This window comes from Festucalex cinctus, chromosome 16 (genome assembly GCF_051991245.1).
Source record: "Festucalex cinctus isolate MCC-2025b chromosome 16, RoL_Fcin_1.0, whole genome shotgun sequence".
In the NCBI taxonomy this organism is placed as follows: domain Eukaryota; kingdom Metazoa; phylum Chordata; class Actinopteri; order Syngnathiformes; family Syngnathidae; genus Festucalex; species Festucalex cinctus.
Window position 1 is genome coordinate 4162501 of NC_135426.1, and position 14750 is coordinate 4177250.

At 37.9% G+C, this 14750-nt stretch overlaps 1 protein-coding gene across 2 annotated transcripts in view; it reads right to left on the reverse strand.

Annotated features, from left to right (window-relative positions):
* Positions 1 to 14222, reverse strand: part of pdzrn4 (PDZ domain containing ring finger 4) — a 43033-nt gene extending 28811 nt beyond the window's left edge. For both annotated transcript variants that reach the window (XM_077501198.1, XM_077501197.1), the window contains exons 1-2: positions 14088 to 14222; positions 13789 to 13977 (exon numbers count right to left, since the gene is read on the reverse strand). In XM_077501198.1, the coding sequence (XP_077357324.1) occupies positions 13789 to 13857 (69 nt within the window). In that variant the 5' untranslated portion in view covers positions 13858 to 13977; positions 14088 to 14222. The remainder of the gene's footprint in view (positions 1 to 13788; positions 13978 to 14087) is intronic.
* Between the last annotated feature and the right edge of the window lie 528 nt (positions 14223 to 14750).

Here is a 14750-nt window from a genome sequence, read left to right on the forward strand (position 1 = left end):
GAGTCAACCCCTTTAAAATATGTCTTATCTTTTTCCTCTTTTTTTTTTTTCTTAATTCAAACGGCTGCAGATAAGAGATGGCGTTTTATTTGTGTTTGCAACGTAGAGATAAGAGTATGATGCAGAATTTATCAGATGGGGTGTCATTCTGGGGGCACATCCTTCATCCACGACATGATCTCCCGACAGGATCGCTACAATACACTTGCTGCATAAAACTGTGAGATAACGGCGATGTCACGGAATGGCTACACGATGTCACCGGAGGACAATACGTTTTTCGTTTGCCCACAATCCTTTTCCTTTAGATTGACATTCTTGTGAACGTCACTCCAATACAATTGTTATTCCATTTGAGGGGGGGGCGGATTGGTGTATTTGTGACAAGGGGAAGGAAGCGCAGGTGCACAATCTGCAGCCGTCTCGTTTGAGGCGAGCGCAGTCATCATAAATGTCTCATTTCAATAAGAAAAGTGGAAAGTTGAGTGACAGGCTCCAGTGAATTGCGTTGACCCTTGTCCTGTGACACCTTCATGCCTCAAGATATTTTTTGTGCACCTCGGGAAGTACTTTGAATACTGGAGTATTGTGTGTATGAGTATGTTTTCATTGTATCTGCTTGCCCCTGCAATTCCATCTTGAGAAAACAGCGTGTTTTAAAGTGCTCTGCTAAAATACAGTTGAGTTGAGGGAATGTGCATAGAAAAATCGACGCCGCAAATTTTCATCACAAAGGTTTTTCTTCAGACGAAAATGAAACGAAAACGAAAATAGAAGCCATTCATTGAGATGAAAACGATAACTAAAATTGACTGACAATTTCCTCAATGACTAAAACGAAAATGAAAACAACACAGTGATGAAAATTGACACAAGCCAATCAGAAGGAATGAAACGTGGGTTGGAGAAAAGAACCGCTCAGAAATTGTTCTGTGTTCATTGCGCTATATAAATAAAGTTGAGTTGAGTTGAGTTGAGTTATACTTTTTGTATTGAAGGATTTAGTTTAGCCTAACGAGCTAATGATTTACACCTGTGGAGTTTATTGGTTTGTTCCAATTGGAGTGTCCCTATTTAAGTCATTTGGTACATCTGTGTGGGAGAGACTGCTGCTGGAGAAGCTATGCTCCTGGTCAACTCTGTCAATGCGCCATTTTTCCCTACATGTTGTATTTTTGAAGTTTTTGCACTTTTGAAAAAATAAAAAGAAAGAGAAGTGCCACCTGGAGCCCTCGGCCTCCGTTCCTTTTGTACTCGCTATCCGCCACTTGTGCCTGTCCTGATCACACCCCACAAAAAGAAGTCGCATGGTGTGAGATCTGGAGATCTGCAGAATTTTCTGCGAAATGCACGTTGAACAACAGTCCATGATTCTGTTTTTGCAAATTCAAGCACACAAAACGCCTTTTCTGGTTGAGTGAACACCATTAATGGGTCTGAAAAGAAATCAATAGCCTTACAAAAAACTTCATGTAATTAGCTTTAAAATGGCACAACTTTTATCTTACGACCATTCATAGTTAAGGAGATATGGGGACTTCAAACGTGCCCAAGACTTTTGGAACACCCTGTATTATTGTCAGTTCAATATGTTTTATGGAAACAATTAATAAAGACACCGTTGTATTAAATGTGTCTTGCGTGTTAAACTACAGTTACAAATAGGTGTGTTTGAATTTTCTGTGTAAAAGTTGAAATGTATGCTGAAGGAAAATATCGACTAAACTGTCAATTTAAAATAGCTCTTTATAGTCGTCAACTAAAATTGGATGAAAACTAAAATACAACCAGAACACTAAATTAGGACTAAAACTTTAATTACTTGTAGTCAAAAGACTATTATTCTTTTACATTACGGATTCTTTTACAGAAATGTGCAATTTGTGTCCTTTGCGTTTGCGGATACAGAGACCACACTAATCCATTATTTATACAACTAAAAACTTTCAATTTAATGAATTGATGGAGTTTAACCACCTCAAAATAATGTTTCAGGCCCATCAGGAAATTTTACCAGTTAATATACAAATTAATAATAATAAAAAAAAAGGTAAAGTGAGTATAAATTAAGAAGAAGAGATTTTTCTCCAAAACAAAATATCAAACAAAACAAAAAGAACGATATATTTCAGCTCAAGATGTCAGCTTTTTGACCAATCTGGATTTTAAAACAAAATCATCTCAGTTTATCTGTATTTTTAAAAACGTGACAAAAAAAACAAACAAACTTGAGAAAAGCTCAATTACTGAAAAAAATGCATATTGTACAAGGACATGCTGGTGAATTATTTGATCGAATTGTTACATTGGAAGCGTCTTGACCGCTCGCTGTCATTAATTTTGTGTCGTTTATTTTTTTGTTATTGTTGTTGATCAGGGGCAGATGACATAAGTTTGACTTCTTTCTGTCCCTTTTCATTTTTGTTTTTCGTGGAATGAAATAGAATTGAATTGAATTCAATTCAAATTCTTTGTTAAAATTAACACTGCCAACAAGGTAAACCACTGCACTGAAATGTCAAGGAATTTTAGCCATTTTCTTTTTTTAAACTAACATTGGATTTGGATTGTCAACCCATGAGAAGCACAAAACATGATTAGCTGTAGCTAATAAAATCCATAAATCCTTCCTCCTGTTCCACAATCACTAATGTTGTTTGTCCATTTCTGCGCCGCCCTAATGAATCAAAAAGTGACAAGTAAATTAATGGGAAACAATTAGCCGGGAAATGCAAATCAAATGGCAAGCAGGGGGTAAAAGATGGCCGCTCACGGGCATCGACGACGTTTTCAAGGAGACGCAGCGCTCGACTGGAGAGTTGGGCCATCACATATGCAAAAAAATAATAAAAAAATACAAGTACGCTCAAGTGGCAATGAGTGTCCTTCAAGCGTTTTGCAGACGCAGGACGGTGGCACAAAAACAGCCAATTAGTTCAGCGGCAAGATGGCGCGCCGACATGAAACACGGATTAAGCAGAGCTGCGTAAATCTAAAAGCCTCTGAAGATGGATTCAAAATAAATATTCTTTTGCTTTGTTTCTTCAAAAGCAACAAAATTTCCTGGCTGGCTGTCGTGTCCTTCAGCTAAACCGTGCTGGACCCTCACATTAGGACGTCTCTCTCTCTCTCTGCCAGTGTCCTTCAGAAAAAATGGACATTTGATGTTTTGCAGCTTGCCAACAATCATGATACGTACGGGTTATGAAAATATGGATGATTTGGGCGGCAACCATCCTTTTTCCATACGATTTATGACGATTAGGATGGCAGGATTGGGTAGTCAAATATTAATCAGAAAAAAAAAGTATAGCATCATTCTTTCAAATTGATAAATAGATTGTAATCTAGATGCATCTATTTGTATCTATCTAGATCCATGTATCTATCCATCTATCTATCTATCTATGTATCTACAACTATGTTTCTCTATCAAGATCTATGTATCTCTCTCTCTCTGGATCTATCTATCTATCTATGTATCTACAACTATGTTTCTCTATCAAGAACTATGTATCTCTCTCTCTCTGGATCTATCTATCTAGATCTATGTGTTAATCTATCTAGATCTAAGTATTTATCTATCTATCTAGATCTACATATCTCTACTAGATCTATGTATCTGTCTATCTCTCTAGATCTAGATCTATCTAGATCTATCTTTTTTTATTTATCTATTTTTATTGTATTTCTTGTACTATTTATACAGAATGTTCAGACATTTTCTGCACTCAAATTGAAAAAAAAATGCACTTTTTTGTACAATTGAAAGAATGGGAATGTGGATGGAATGTTTTTTTTTCTATTTTTTTTTAACCCTTTAATCTGATTCAACAATTACAAAAAATAACTGACAGATAATTGATGATTGGAATAATCGTTAACAGCTATGCTCACCATTATTGGACCTGGCTTTTGGGTTAATTGAGTGCACTTTCTTATGTAATAAATTAGTTTTGGTAACTTTATATGTGGTGTTCAATATGGATTTTACAAAGTCAAACAACTCCGCAATGAAAAATAGACATAAAATGTGCTGATATTATGGTGATAAATCGTAATATAAACGACTGCAATCTAAAATAGATGAAGCCACAAAAGTAAGAATGTCAACAAGCTAGTCAATAACTTGTTTCTTGCTTTTATTCCTTTTAAATTGGATTCTCTCATTTGGAATGTAATATACTGAAATACACACCTTTCTGACCCAAGTGTGTGCGTTAGCACTTTTCATTTCCTGCTCTCTTCCATGTGCAAAAGCATCTTCTCATGAATACAGCTTCTTTTGGATCTCTTCTCTTCTTTGTTCATTAGGCAGCCTCAACTCGGCCTACTCAAGTATTTATATTAGGGGTGTGCCAGGAAAAAAAAAAAAATCATAAGAATCACAATTCTCATTTAGTACAATTAAGAACCGATTTTAAATGTCCTAAAATCAATTATATTTTAATGATTTGATAGTGTCTTGCCCTTGTTTGTGCACTGGGAATGTTGTGCATGTTGTACCTGATTTGGCCACTTAGGGGCAGTGTGGTGCCATGCGTTCTGACACACAGTTAAGTTGTAGCCACATTAGAGCAGAAGGAAAAAGTCACGATCAAATTATGCCAATAAAAGTTGATCTTTTTGCAGCATAGGAAGAACATATGCCGGTGAGAAATGTTAAGATGCTTCTCTGTATACATTCCTGACATGTTTTTGTATGAATAGCCGTTCTTTTGAGAGATAAAAGTGCCGCGAGTAGCGCGCTAATTAGCATTAGCCAGTCAGACTGAAGTAGATCATGACAATTATTTGCTCATCTATGAATTGAAGCAGAAATCCTTGTTAATCAAATCATTTTGAATCGAAAATCCACTCCGAATCGAATCGCAGACCCAAAAATCGGAATCGAATCGTGAGACGGTCAAAGATCCCCACCGGTAATTCATCTTAGCACCGATGCTGCGGCAAACAAATCTAAAGAGCACACAGTGACAACAAATAAAACGGCAAATAAACGAATGACTAACACCCTCGTACGCATGACGGCAGCCGCCAGCCGAGGTGTCTGCGGTTGAACTAATAGGCTACGCCCCCCACGGCGGGCGTTGGCTTGACAGAGCGCATCCGCAAGACTTTCATTAGTCTCGATATCCTGCCAAGACGATGACAATTAGCAAGCATCGACCCATGCGCACCGCGTCTCCACTGCTCTAATTAGCACTCTTTTGTCACGAGAGGGACTGGAATTTTCTGAATTGGTGGATTTCTGCACACATTTATTTCTTGTATGCCATTAAAAATGACACTTGGACAATAGCGAGCACCCCCCCCCCCCCCCCCCCCCCCATCTTTGAACTGAGGTAGAATTGGGCTTCTGGAGGGGTCAGGGGTCGGATCCCTATCGTTTGTCCAGATGGTGGAGTTCACAAGGAGGTGATGTGTTACGTTACTAGAAAAACGCCTTCCCCGCCCATCTATATCATTTAGCAAAATTGTGTTCTATATCAATCAGAAATGATAATACAAAGGTTGCATTTTGGTGGTAATAATCCTACTCGGACTCCTTTTGAAGTCAGCATCTTGTTCTGCACATCGGCTACAGAAAGAAAAGAATCGCCACAGTTGCAGTTTTCTGCCATTTACAATGGGTTTATTTCAGATTGAGGCTGAAGGCAAAAAAAAATAAAAAAAATGTTTGCATAAAACACTTGGAAAATGAGTTATTTTCCTAGAGAGAGGGAGAAAAAAAATTAAAGATTAATTCATGCGGTTGCTCTTTGCATAAAATTAAACACTCCTTTTTCTTTCTTTTTTTCCCTTTCTTTCCAAGAAAGCCCGGAGTGTGAACTTCATATTTTTATCACTGCTTATGATCAAACTGTCTCAATGAATTTCAAAGTGATGCATGTTTATGCTAAATGGAACATCCATAGCTCATTAGCATTATTCATAACATGAAGTTTGCCCTTTGGTGGAGAAAGAAAAAACATTATGAGAAGGTGAAAATGCTGCGCAAAGGAGAAATAAAAGCTTTAAAAAAAAAAAGAAAAAAGAAAAAAAAGAAAAATCTGTGTTTTGTCAATGTGACTTTCAATGTACAAATTTGGGTACCATTCTTAATTGGACATTCGTTTAGTGGGCTTACGTTATACGTTGATCATAACTTTTTTTTTCATGGTGTTAAGGGGGGGAGGGGTGGGTATAACCTTTATCTCACGATATAACAATACCGCGATTATCCATATATTGGTCAGGTCATATATCCACCATAAAACTACTCAACCTCAGTAATTGTGTGCTTCAAAAAGTCGAAACATTCAATATGTTTTAAAATGTTTAAGTTGAAGTTATAATACACATTTTTCATAGAAACGTATGCAAATGTGAGTCAGATAACTGTCTTCCACAAGTAAAAGTCAGCTGATGAGTCTTCTTCGCCTGAAGACTTGCGTCCATTTCCCTGCCACTCGTATGAGGGGCTCCACCGAGTGGCCCATCAAGTAATTGCTCAATAAGTCATGAACAATGGAGCCGTTAGAGTGGTTGTATATTAACTACAAATATCGCCATACTTGTGTAGGCGTATTGATTAATCTATCGGGCGACAAAGTACCACGATATCGATATATTGTCACACTCCTAGTGTCCGGTTAACTGGTGTTTGCTTTCGAGTTGTGAGGTAACTCAAGTTGGCAAGGATGATTCCGTCAAAATATCACATTGACACTAACCCAAGACTAACCCAAATCTTGCGAAAATGGATCGACACGGGGACGCCAAAATGCGTTTCCCGAGACCTTTGCACACCTTTGCGCCATTTAACTCTCCAGCCTGAGGGGGCACACGTGTGTTATAAGTTTCCACCGCATCCCACAATGTAATTGAACCCGCCCGACTATGCAGATGGTTTTGGTGCTATTCTATCCGTAACTGGACTCGACGGGCAAGCTCCGAGTGGGCCTAATTGACTTCCAAACTGGGCTTCGTTTAAGTGGGAATTCAACACCAGCGTGCTGCAGTAACCTAACCCCCCCCCCCCCCCCCTCCCCCCCTCCCGACCACCTGCATCCACACTGTGGCTTTCCAAAATTCACTTGATGTCTTGTGAAAAGACACACATGGGTGGAGAAGAGTTGTGCGGACAACAACATTGAATTAGTCGCTCTCGTTTTTCTTTGCTCTCTTTAAGCCGCCTAGCATTTTATTATTATTATTATTATTTTAATCCTTTGAAGGGGTGGAAATGCCGGAAAGTCATATGTGGCTCCTTCTTAGTCCCCCTCCTGTGGGTCGCTAAAAAATTTGCAGAAATTATGATTATTATTTTTTTTAAACATCCATCCATTGTCTTGACCGCTTATTCCTCACAATGGTGCTAGAGCCTATCTCAGCTGGCATTGGGCAGGGTACACCCTGGACTGGTTGCCAGCCAATCGCAGGGCACACAGAGACGAACAACCATCCACACTCACAAGCACACCTAGGGACAATTCGGAGCGCCCAATCAACCTGCCATGCATGTCTTTGGAATGTGGGAATACCCAGAGAAGACCCATGCTGGCACGGGGAGAACATGCAAACTCCACCCAGGAAGGCCGGAGTCTGGACTCGAACCCGAGTCCTCAGAACTGGGAGGCAGACGTGCTAACCATTCACCGTGCTGCCCTTTTTTAAACATGGTTTTGTTTTGTTTTGTTTTCTAGATAAATTATTCTTTAAATGAATTAATGATTTATATTTTAAAAAATGAATAATTAAATATTAACAAAAAAAATTCAGTCCAAATTTTTAAGTTGTCAGAAAAAGAGACACAAAAGACAGATAAAACATGTTTAAAATTTCCTAAAAATGTCCAAAAAGGGAAGAAATAAAGCAGAACATTACCATAAAATGTCCAAGAAACTGCCAAAAATGTAAAAGAATTTTTTTTAAAAAAGCAGAAATGTTTAAAAAAGTAACTATAAAACAAAAAAAGAAACCCTGAAAATTATCATAAAATGTCCCCAAAATTGCCCAAAAAAATGTCAGAAAGTGATTGCAAAAAAAGGGAGAAAAAAATAAAAGAAAAATACCTGGAACATAACCAAAAAAGAAAGAAGAGAGGCAGAAAATCACTAAATAAGTCCATAAAATTGCCACCCAAAAAATGTCAGAAATTAATAGCAAAAAAGGCAGGAAAAAAGTAAAAATAAATAAATAAAAAATACCCGTAACATAACCAAAAAAAGAAAGAGAGGCAGAAAAATCACTGAATAAGTCCATAAAATTATGCTGCAACCCTAATTACCTCTTAGACCCTCATAAGGAACGAGCGAATGCTTTTTTGGGGGGAAGAATGGAAGCTTTTCCTCCTTCATTCTTCATCCCGCCCCTTCACCTCCGATCCGATCCTATCATCTCAGCCAGGCTAATTGGCCAAAGCTGATAACGACCCGATAAGTCCTCTTCATCATGCATTTAGCCCACCTGGTGACATTTTTACACAGTTGTAAAAATCAAGCAGAGAATGTGCAATCAACGTGATGTTTGTGTGTAAATATGCTTGTGTGTGTGCACATCTTTTGGCTTTGTCTGGAGGGGGAGGAGGGAAATTGTGTGTGTGTGTGTGTGGGTGTGTGTGGGCGTGTGTGTGGGGTGTGTGTGTGTGTGTGGATTGCTTTGACCCCCCCCAAACGGGCTTTCATTCTGGGCTTATCAGAGCCGGCGCAGTCGTCGTTGGGTGGTTGCTTTTGACCTATGTGACCCTTAGCAAAACAAGTGTATAACATGAAAGTATCTGAAAAGATTTGAGATTTTCAACATGTTGTGGATGATGTCATGGCCCAGGTCTGAGGAGGCCATATGGAGCCCGTTTGGACTGGACCGGCCTGGAGAAGGGTCTGCGTCTAAAAGCCCCCCATCACCCCCATGGTGCTGTCTAACAGGCTGGACATGTGGCTGAGCATCTGTTCCCCGGCGGATACAACAGATATACGCTCACTGACCCGCTACAGCCACACAAGATAAATATTGGCTTCAGTTAGTGTTAAAAAATAAATAAATAAACAAAAAATCTTTTCGTCAACACACATTTTTTTCACCGGAATAAAACTTGACTAGACTAGACAAAACCCCTCATTAATAAACAATAAGTGGGACTAAATCAGTATGCATTTTCGTCGACTAATGAAGACGAGACGAAAATCTATGGACATTTTAGTTCATGAACAAAAACAAGACGAACAAATGACATGATTTTGTCAAATCTAGTCCCTGCTAATCTGTCACGTTTGTGACACTGTCATGTGACACAGCACAAACACATGGGACAGACAGGAGGTGGATTCACGGTGAAATGTTAAAAAAAAAGAAAAAAAAGAAAAAGTAAATCATAGTTATAACATTAATCGACCGGCTATAACATTCCAATAATAATGTTAATTCGAATGCTAGCCAATGCCGGCTAACTTACTTGCTGGTAGCATGGCGCCATATTTGCCACTGTAATTGTGTGTCAAGTTGTTTTTCATCAAAAAGATGAGAAAATTTTATATGAAATATTTTTAGATCCTAAAAGGTTCAATATAATCTGCTGACAAAAAATATATACTGGGGTAAAATGGTTGTCCTGACTAAAACTTTGTGTTGACTAAAACTTGACAAATAAAACGTAACTAAAACGTATTCTTGGACTAAAATAAAGGCTAAAATGCGAGATTTATCGTCGACTAAAAATGGGCAAAATAAAAATGAGACAAATGAGACGGGGTTGACTAACTGCGATTAAAAACTAACACGCGTGATTGAAATTGGACTAAAAACTGAGACGAAATTTCAAAATGACAGACAAAATTAACACTACTATCAGTACAGAAATTTTGTAAACTCACTTAAAGTTAACACTGGCAGGGCAGTACAAAAACAAACAAAAAAAACAAAAAAACATTGAATACTCAAAGAAAAAAAAAATCGAAAAATTCATATATTCATCTCTTACTGACACGTTTGCATTTTGGACAAGCGATACAGTTCATCACAACAGCCACCAGATGGCACTGTGGTGATTTATTTATTTATTTATTTAAAATCATTACGACATACTGCATGTTAGTAGCAGGGTATAACGCAAACCGATTTGAATCCGATAATCAGTATTGATTGAACTTTTTCCGTCACTCCCCAAAACGTCTTTATACGTTTTTTCTTTCTCTTTTTTTTTTTTAATGCTAGAGCATACAGCAGGCAGCTTTGATGTAGCTTCTTACCTGAAGAGGTCCCTTAAAGGAATGGTAGTTATCACAAAAAACCGACAGCATGTGGCAGCAGATTATAAGAGATCAGTCAGTGCCATGTTGCAACAAACTCATTTTGCCAGTGTTTTCAACAGGTTTGTGAATAATGATGAAACTTAGCTATGTTCTAATACTCATTGCTGCAAAACGGAAACGGATAGAAATATACTTTTTTTCCTGATAAAAGAAGAGATTCCAAGCTTTCTTTTGGTAGAGTCCATGTTTTATATAGCAATAGAACACAATGTTCTGTGGGCCTTGCAGAAATCAATCAAAATCCAGTAAAACAGTTGGGAGTGAAGGGGGTTGCTGGCAGGGCATAAATGTTTGGAATCTGCCTAACAACAAGTGATGTGACCCGCAAAAAAATAAAAAATATATATATATTTTTTTAAACATAATAAAAAAATAAAAAATAAAAAATAACGAGAAGAAAGAGGACAACTTGGTCTTGTATCTGACAATCTCCTGCCAATACTTTTTTTTTCTTTTCACTCAAAGCATCCTCATCCAGAAGCTTTCATCTCTTATTCCAAGCAGGTGGTATCCGAGGAAACACAAACTAGCAAAAAAAAAAAAAAAAAATGCTCCGTGGGAGAACAACAACAGGGAGCAAGTCGGGCCGGATGAGGAGAAGATTTGAGAAATGTGGAGCGATTAAAGGGGAAACGTGTCAAGGGGATTGCCGAGAAAAATCTCTCACTCCCTCATCAGTTTCTCCACTTTGAGGACAAAAGTTATGCTTCATCCCACTGAATCAAAACACATCGTAAGAAAAGAGTAAATTGTTGGAAAAAAAAAAATGGCACATGCATTTCTTGCATTGCACCCAAGCAGCTCATTATTTCGCATAACACTTGATGTGCAATTGCACCAACAAACCATTCTTGCCTCCTTATTGTAATTTTGAGCTTCATTTGACACAAGCACGATTCCCATAAAAATAATCCTCATGACGTTGTATGCAATTCTGCCGCTGATCACTCACAGATAGGGGTGGGAACCTGTAGGTACCTCACGATACGATACAAGGCTGATGATAATGATGATCTCATGATATATATATGTATATATATATATATATATATATATATATATATATATATATATATATATATATATATATATATATATATATATATATATTGGTCAGGTCATAAATCCACGATAAAGCTACTCAAGACATAAAGTGATGTTTTTTCAATGAGGAAATCATTTCTTTTTGTACCACCACTGAAACACAATATTCAAACTAGTGTCGTCTTCACAGTGAGTACTTTAGTGTGTTTTTTGTTGTTGTTTTTTAAACAAATACAAATGTCTTTTTAACAGAGACCACTTTCTGTGACCAAATTTGTGTCTTTCTTAAACACAAATGTCATGCAACATGTCAGTCAGTTACATTGTTAATTGTTTCATCTTAAAAATTTTGACTTTTTTGTGCAACTTTTTGTGCAAAAGTAAATACATAAATACAATGACTTAAATATTAAATCCAATGAAATAAAAAAAAGTCGAAGCATAAAATGTGCTTTGAAATGTTAAAATTGAAGATATAATCCACATTTTTTCATTGAAACGTATGTAAAACTTGCAGGACAGATAACTGTCTTCCACAAGTAAAAGTTAGCTGATGAGTCTTCTTCACCTGAATACTTGTGTCCATTTCCCGGCCACTCTTCTGAGGTGCTCCCCTAGTGGCCCGCCAAGTATTAGCTCCATAAGTCATGAACAATGGAGCCATTATAGTAGCTGTATATTAACTACAAATATCGCAATATCTGCATAGGCATATCGCTAATCTATGGGGGGACAGTATCACAATATCAATATATATCGTCACACTCCGACTCACAGGATACGACTCTAAATGATGAATGAATCGAACGCCTATATCGTACTTGCCAACAAAGCACACGTTTGCCACACTTACCTTATATGTCCAGGATTGTTAGGGAGAAGAAAAAAGGAAAAAAAAAAAAAAGACATTGAGATTCCCCTTCCTTTCTAATCAACACATCCAAATCTTGTGAAACAGAATTTTCTGCCCCATGCCGACAGCATCTTTGAAGGCACCAAAAAAATAAAAAATAAAAAAATTTAAAAAATAAAATAAAATAAATAAAAAGATTATCTTCTCGGTTTCTGAGGATCGTATTAAAACGTGCCCCAAAGGTCAAAACTCCTGCAGATTGTCAGTACAAAAGTCAAATGACAAAATCATACATAATCAGTTACTTTGGCTTTGGGCCACTTATTAATTGAGAAATTATGATTGGTATGACTGGTATGATGGCAACACGCCATAAGATCTATCATACCTGCAGAAAGAAAGTCGTTTTTTTTTTTAACAAAATATATATATATTTTTTCCCCAGAATTAAAGTGTAAAAGTACGAGAATACCGTTGCATTTTTGTCATATGTCATCCTTTCCTTGCTGAAGTTTGACTTTTAAATATAGTTGTAACGTTATGATCGTCATATTGGAGTGATGCAGACCCCAAATATAAATTTTAAACAAGGATTCAATACATACCAATAAATGGTTTTAGATACAAGTTAAGGGTGGTTCGTTTTAAAGTGGAATGATTCAATTCCGTTCGATTCAGTGGATTGCATTTCAATTTGATACGTCTCAGGTTCGAGAGGGTATTTTTCAATATGAATGTTTTCAGTATACTGTAAATGTGGCAAATCCTTCAAAGAGATTATACATAAATTAGGGTTGTGCACCTCTCCGAAAAAAAATATCTATTTCAAAGTGGAACAATTGGATTTGATGCAGTCAGTCACATCTTTCCAATCAAAGCTGATTTTCTGAGTCAAATTGTTTCTCAAATCGTTATCCCTAGGAGTGTGACGATATAGCAATATCACAATAAATCGTGATACTTTGTCTCTCGATAGATTAATCAATATGCCTACGCAAGTATCGCAGTATTTGTAGTTCATATACAGCCACTAGAACGGCTCCATTGTTCATGACTTTTGAGCAATTACTTGGCGGGCCACTAGGGGGAGCACCTCATAAGAGTGGCGGGGAAATGGACGGAAGTCTTCAGGCGAAGAAGAAGACTCATCAGCTTACTTTTACTTGTGGAAGATATTTATCTGTCCAGCAACCGACTCACTTTTGCATACGTTTCTATGAAAAATGTGGATTAGATCTTCAATTTTAAAGTTTTAAAAAATATATTATGTTTCGACTTTTTGAAGCACACAATTTCTGAGGAATATTAATATTGATTTAATATCTAAGTGAGCATTGTATCGCATATCGTATCGTATCGTATCGTAAGGTACCCACAGGTTCCCACCCCTAGTTATACACCAAATATTGCAGTTTTTGCTCAAAACTAGTAGTCATGCTTGATTGGCGATTATGAGTCATGGGTCCCGAACCCAAAAAGTTTTAGAACACGTTTTTTTTTTTGTTTTTTTTTTTTTTTTAGATCACACTTAGATCCCCTTCTTCTTTTTTCTCTTTCTCATCTTTTTTTATTCCATCAAACGTCATCAAAATCTCTCACCTGTGCAATCTCGTACAGCAGCTTGTAGTGCTCCTCCCGCTTCTGCAAGGCGCACAAATTGCAGCCCATCGCGGTTGCCAAGGAGACGGCGCGCCGTCCGTCGGAGTGCGATGCTTGCGCGCCTGAGCTCCCCCCGGCGCTCCTGCTCCTCGGCTCCCCTCTCGCATCCCTCAGAGGATCCCCCCCACGCTGTGCACACACACACACACACGCAAACACACCCCGAACACGTATCACGTCACTGTCTATCCTGGGGGGGTTGTGTGTGTCCCTCGCAAGTGAAAAGTGAGCGAACGCACCTGGCCTCTTTTCACTCTCTTCCTCTCCAACCGGCCACCTCTTCCAGTGTGAAGCTGACGCACGCGAGCAGACTTTTGGCTCGGGCGAACGGACACACCTCCTCCCGTGGCAGGCTGCCTTCCATTCAATATGGGCTTCCTGCTCATTGGCTGGGAGGAGAAGCGGAGGGTGGAGTGCAGAATGTGAGCATGGTTGCAGGTGTGTTTGCAAAAGACGCCTTGCAAATATCTTTAATCATTTTGCGCCCAAAACAAAACAAAAAAAATAACCCTGTGGTTCAATTTGAGCCAAGAATTGGCGCCCTCTTGGAAGTGTGATAACTAAGTCATTTCTGAATATTTTTTTACTTTCAACCTCTCAAAATGTTCAGTGGCTTCAGACCTATCTGTACATGTATAGTTTTTATGTATGTTTTTATTTTAGATGCCCTCTATGGACAATAAAAGCAATATTGTCCTAAGAGCAAATCTAACTATGATCTATCTATATATAAAAAAACTAATTCAAATTGGAATATTCGATATGATCAAATTAGGGCCTTGAATATGTAAATAAATAATAACACATTTTTTTGTAATGCCCTTTTTTTGGGGGGGGACAAATGGCAGTTTCAATTTTTTTTTACAACACTGGTTCAATTTAAGCCAAGGTTTGGTCCCCTC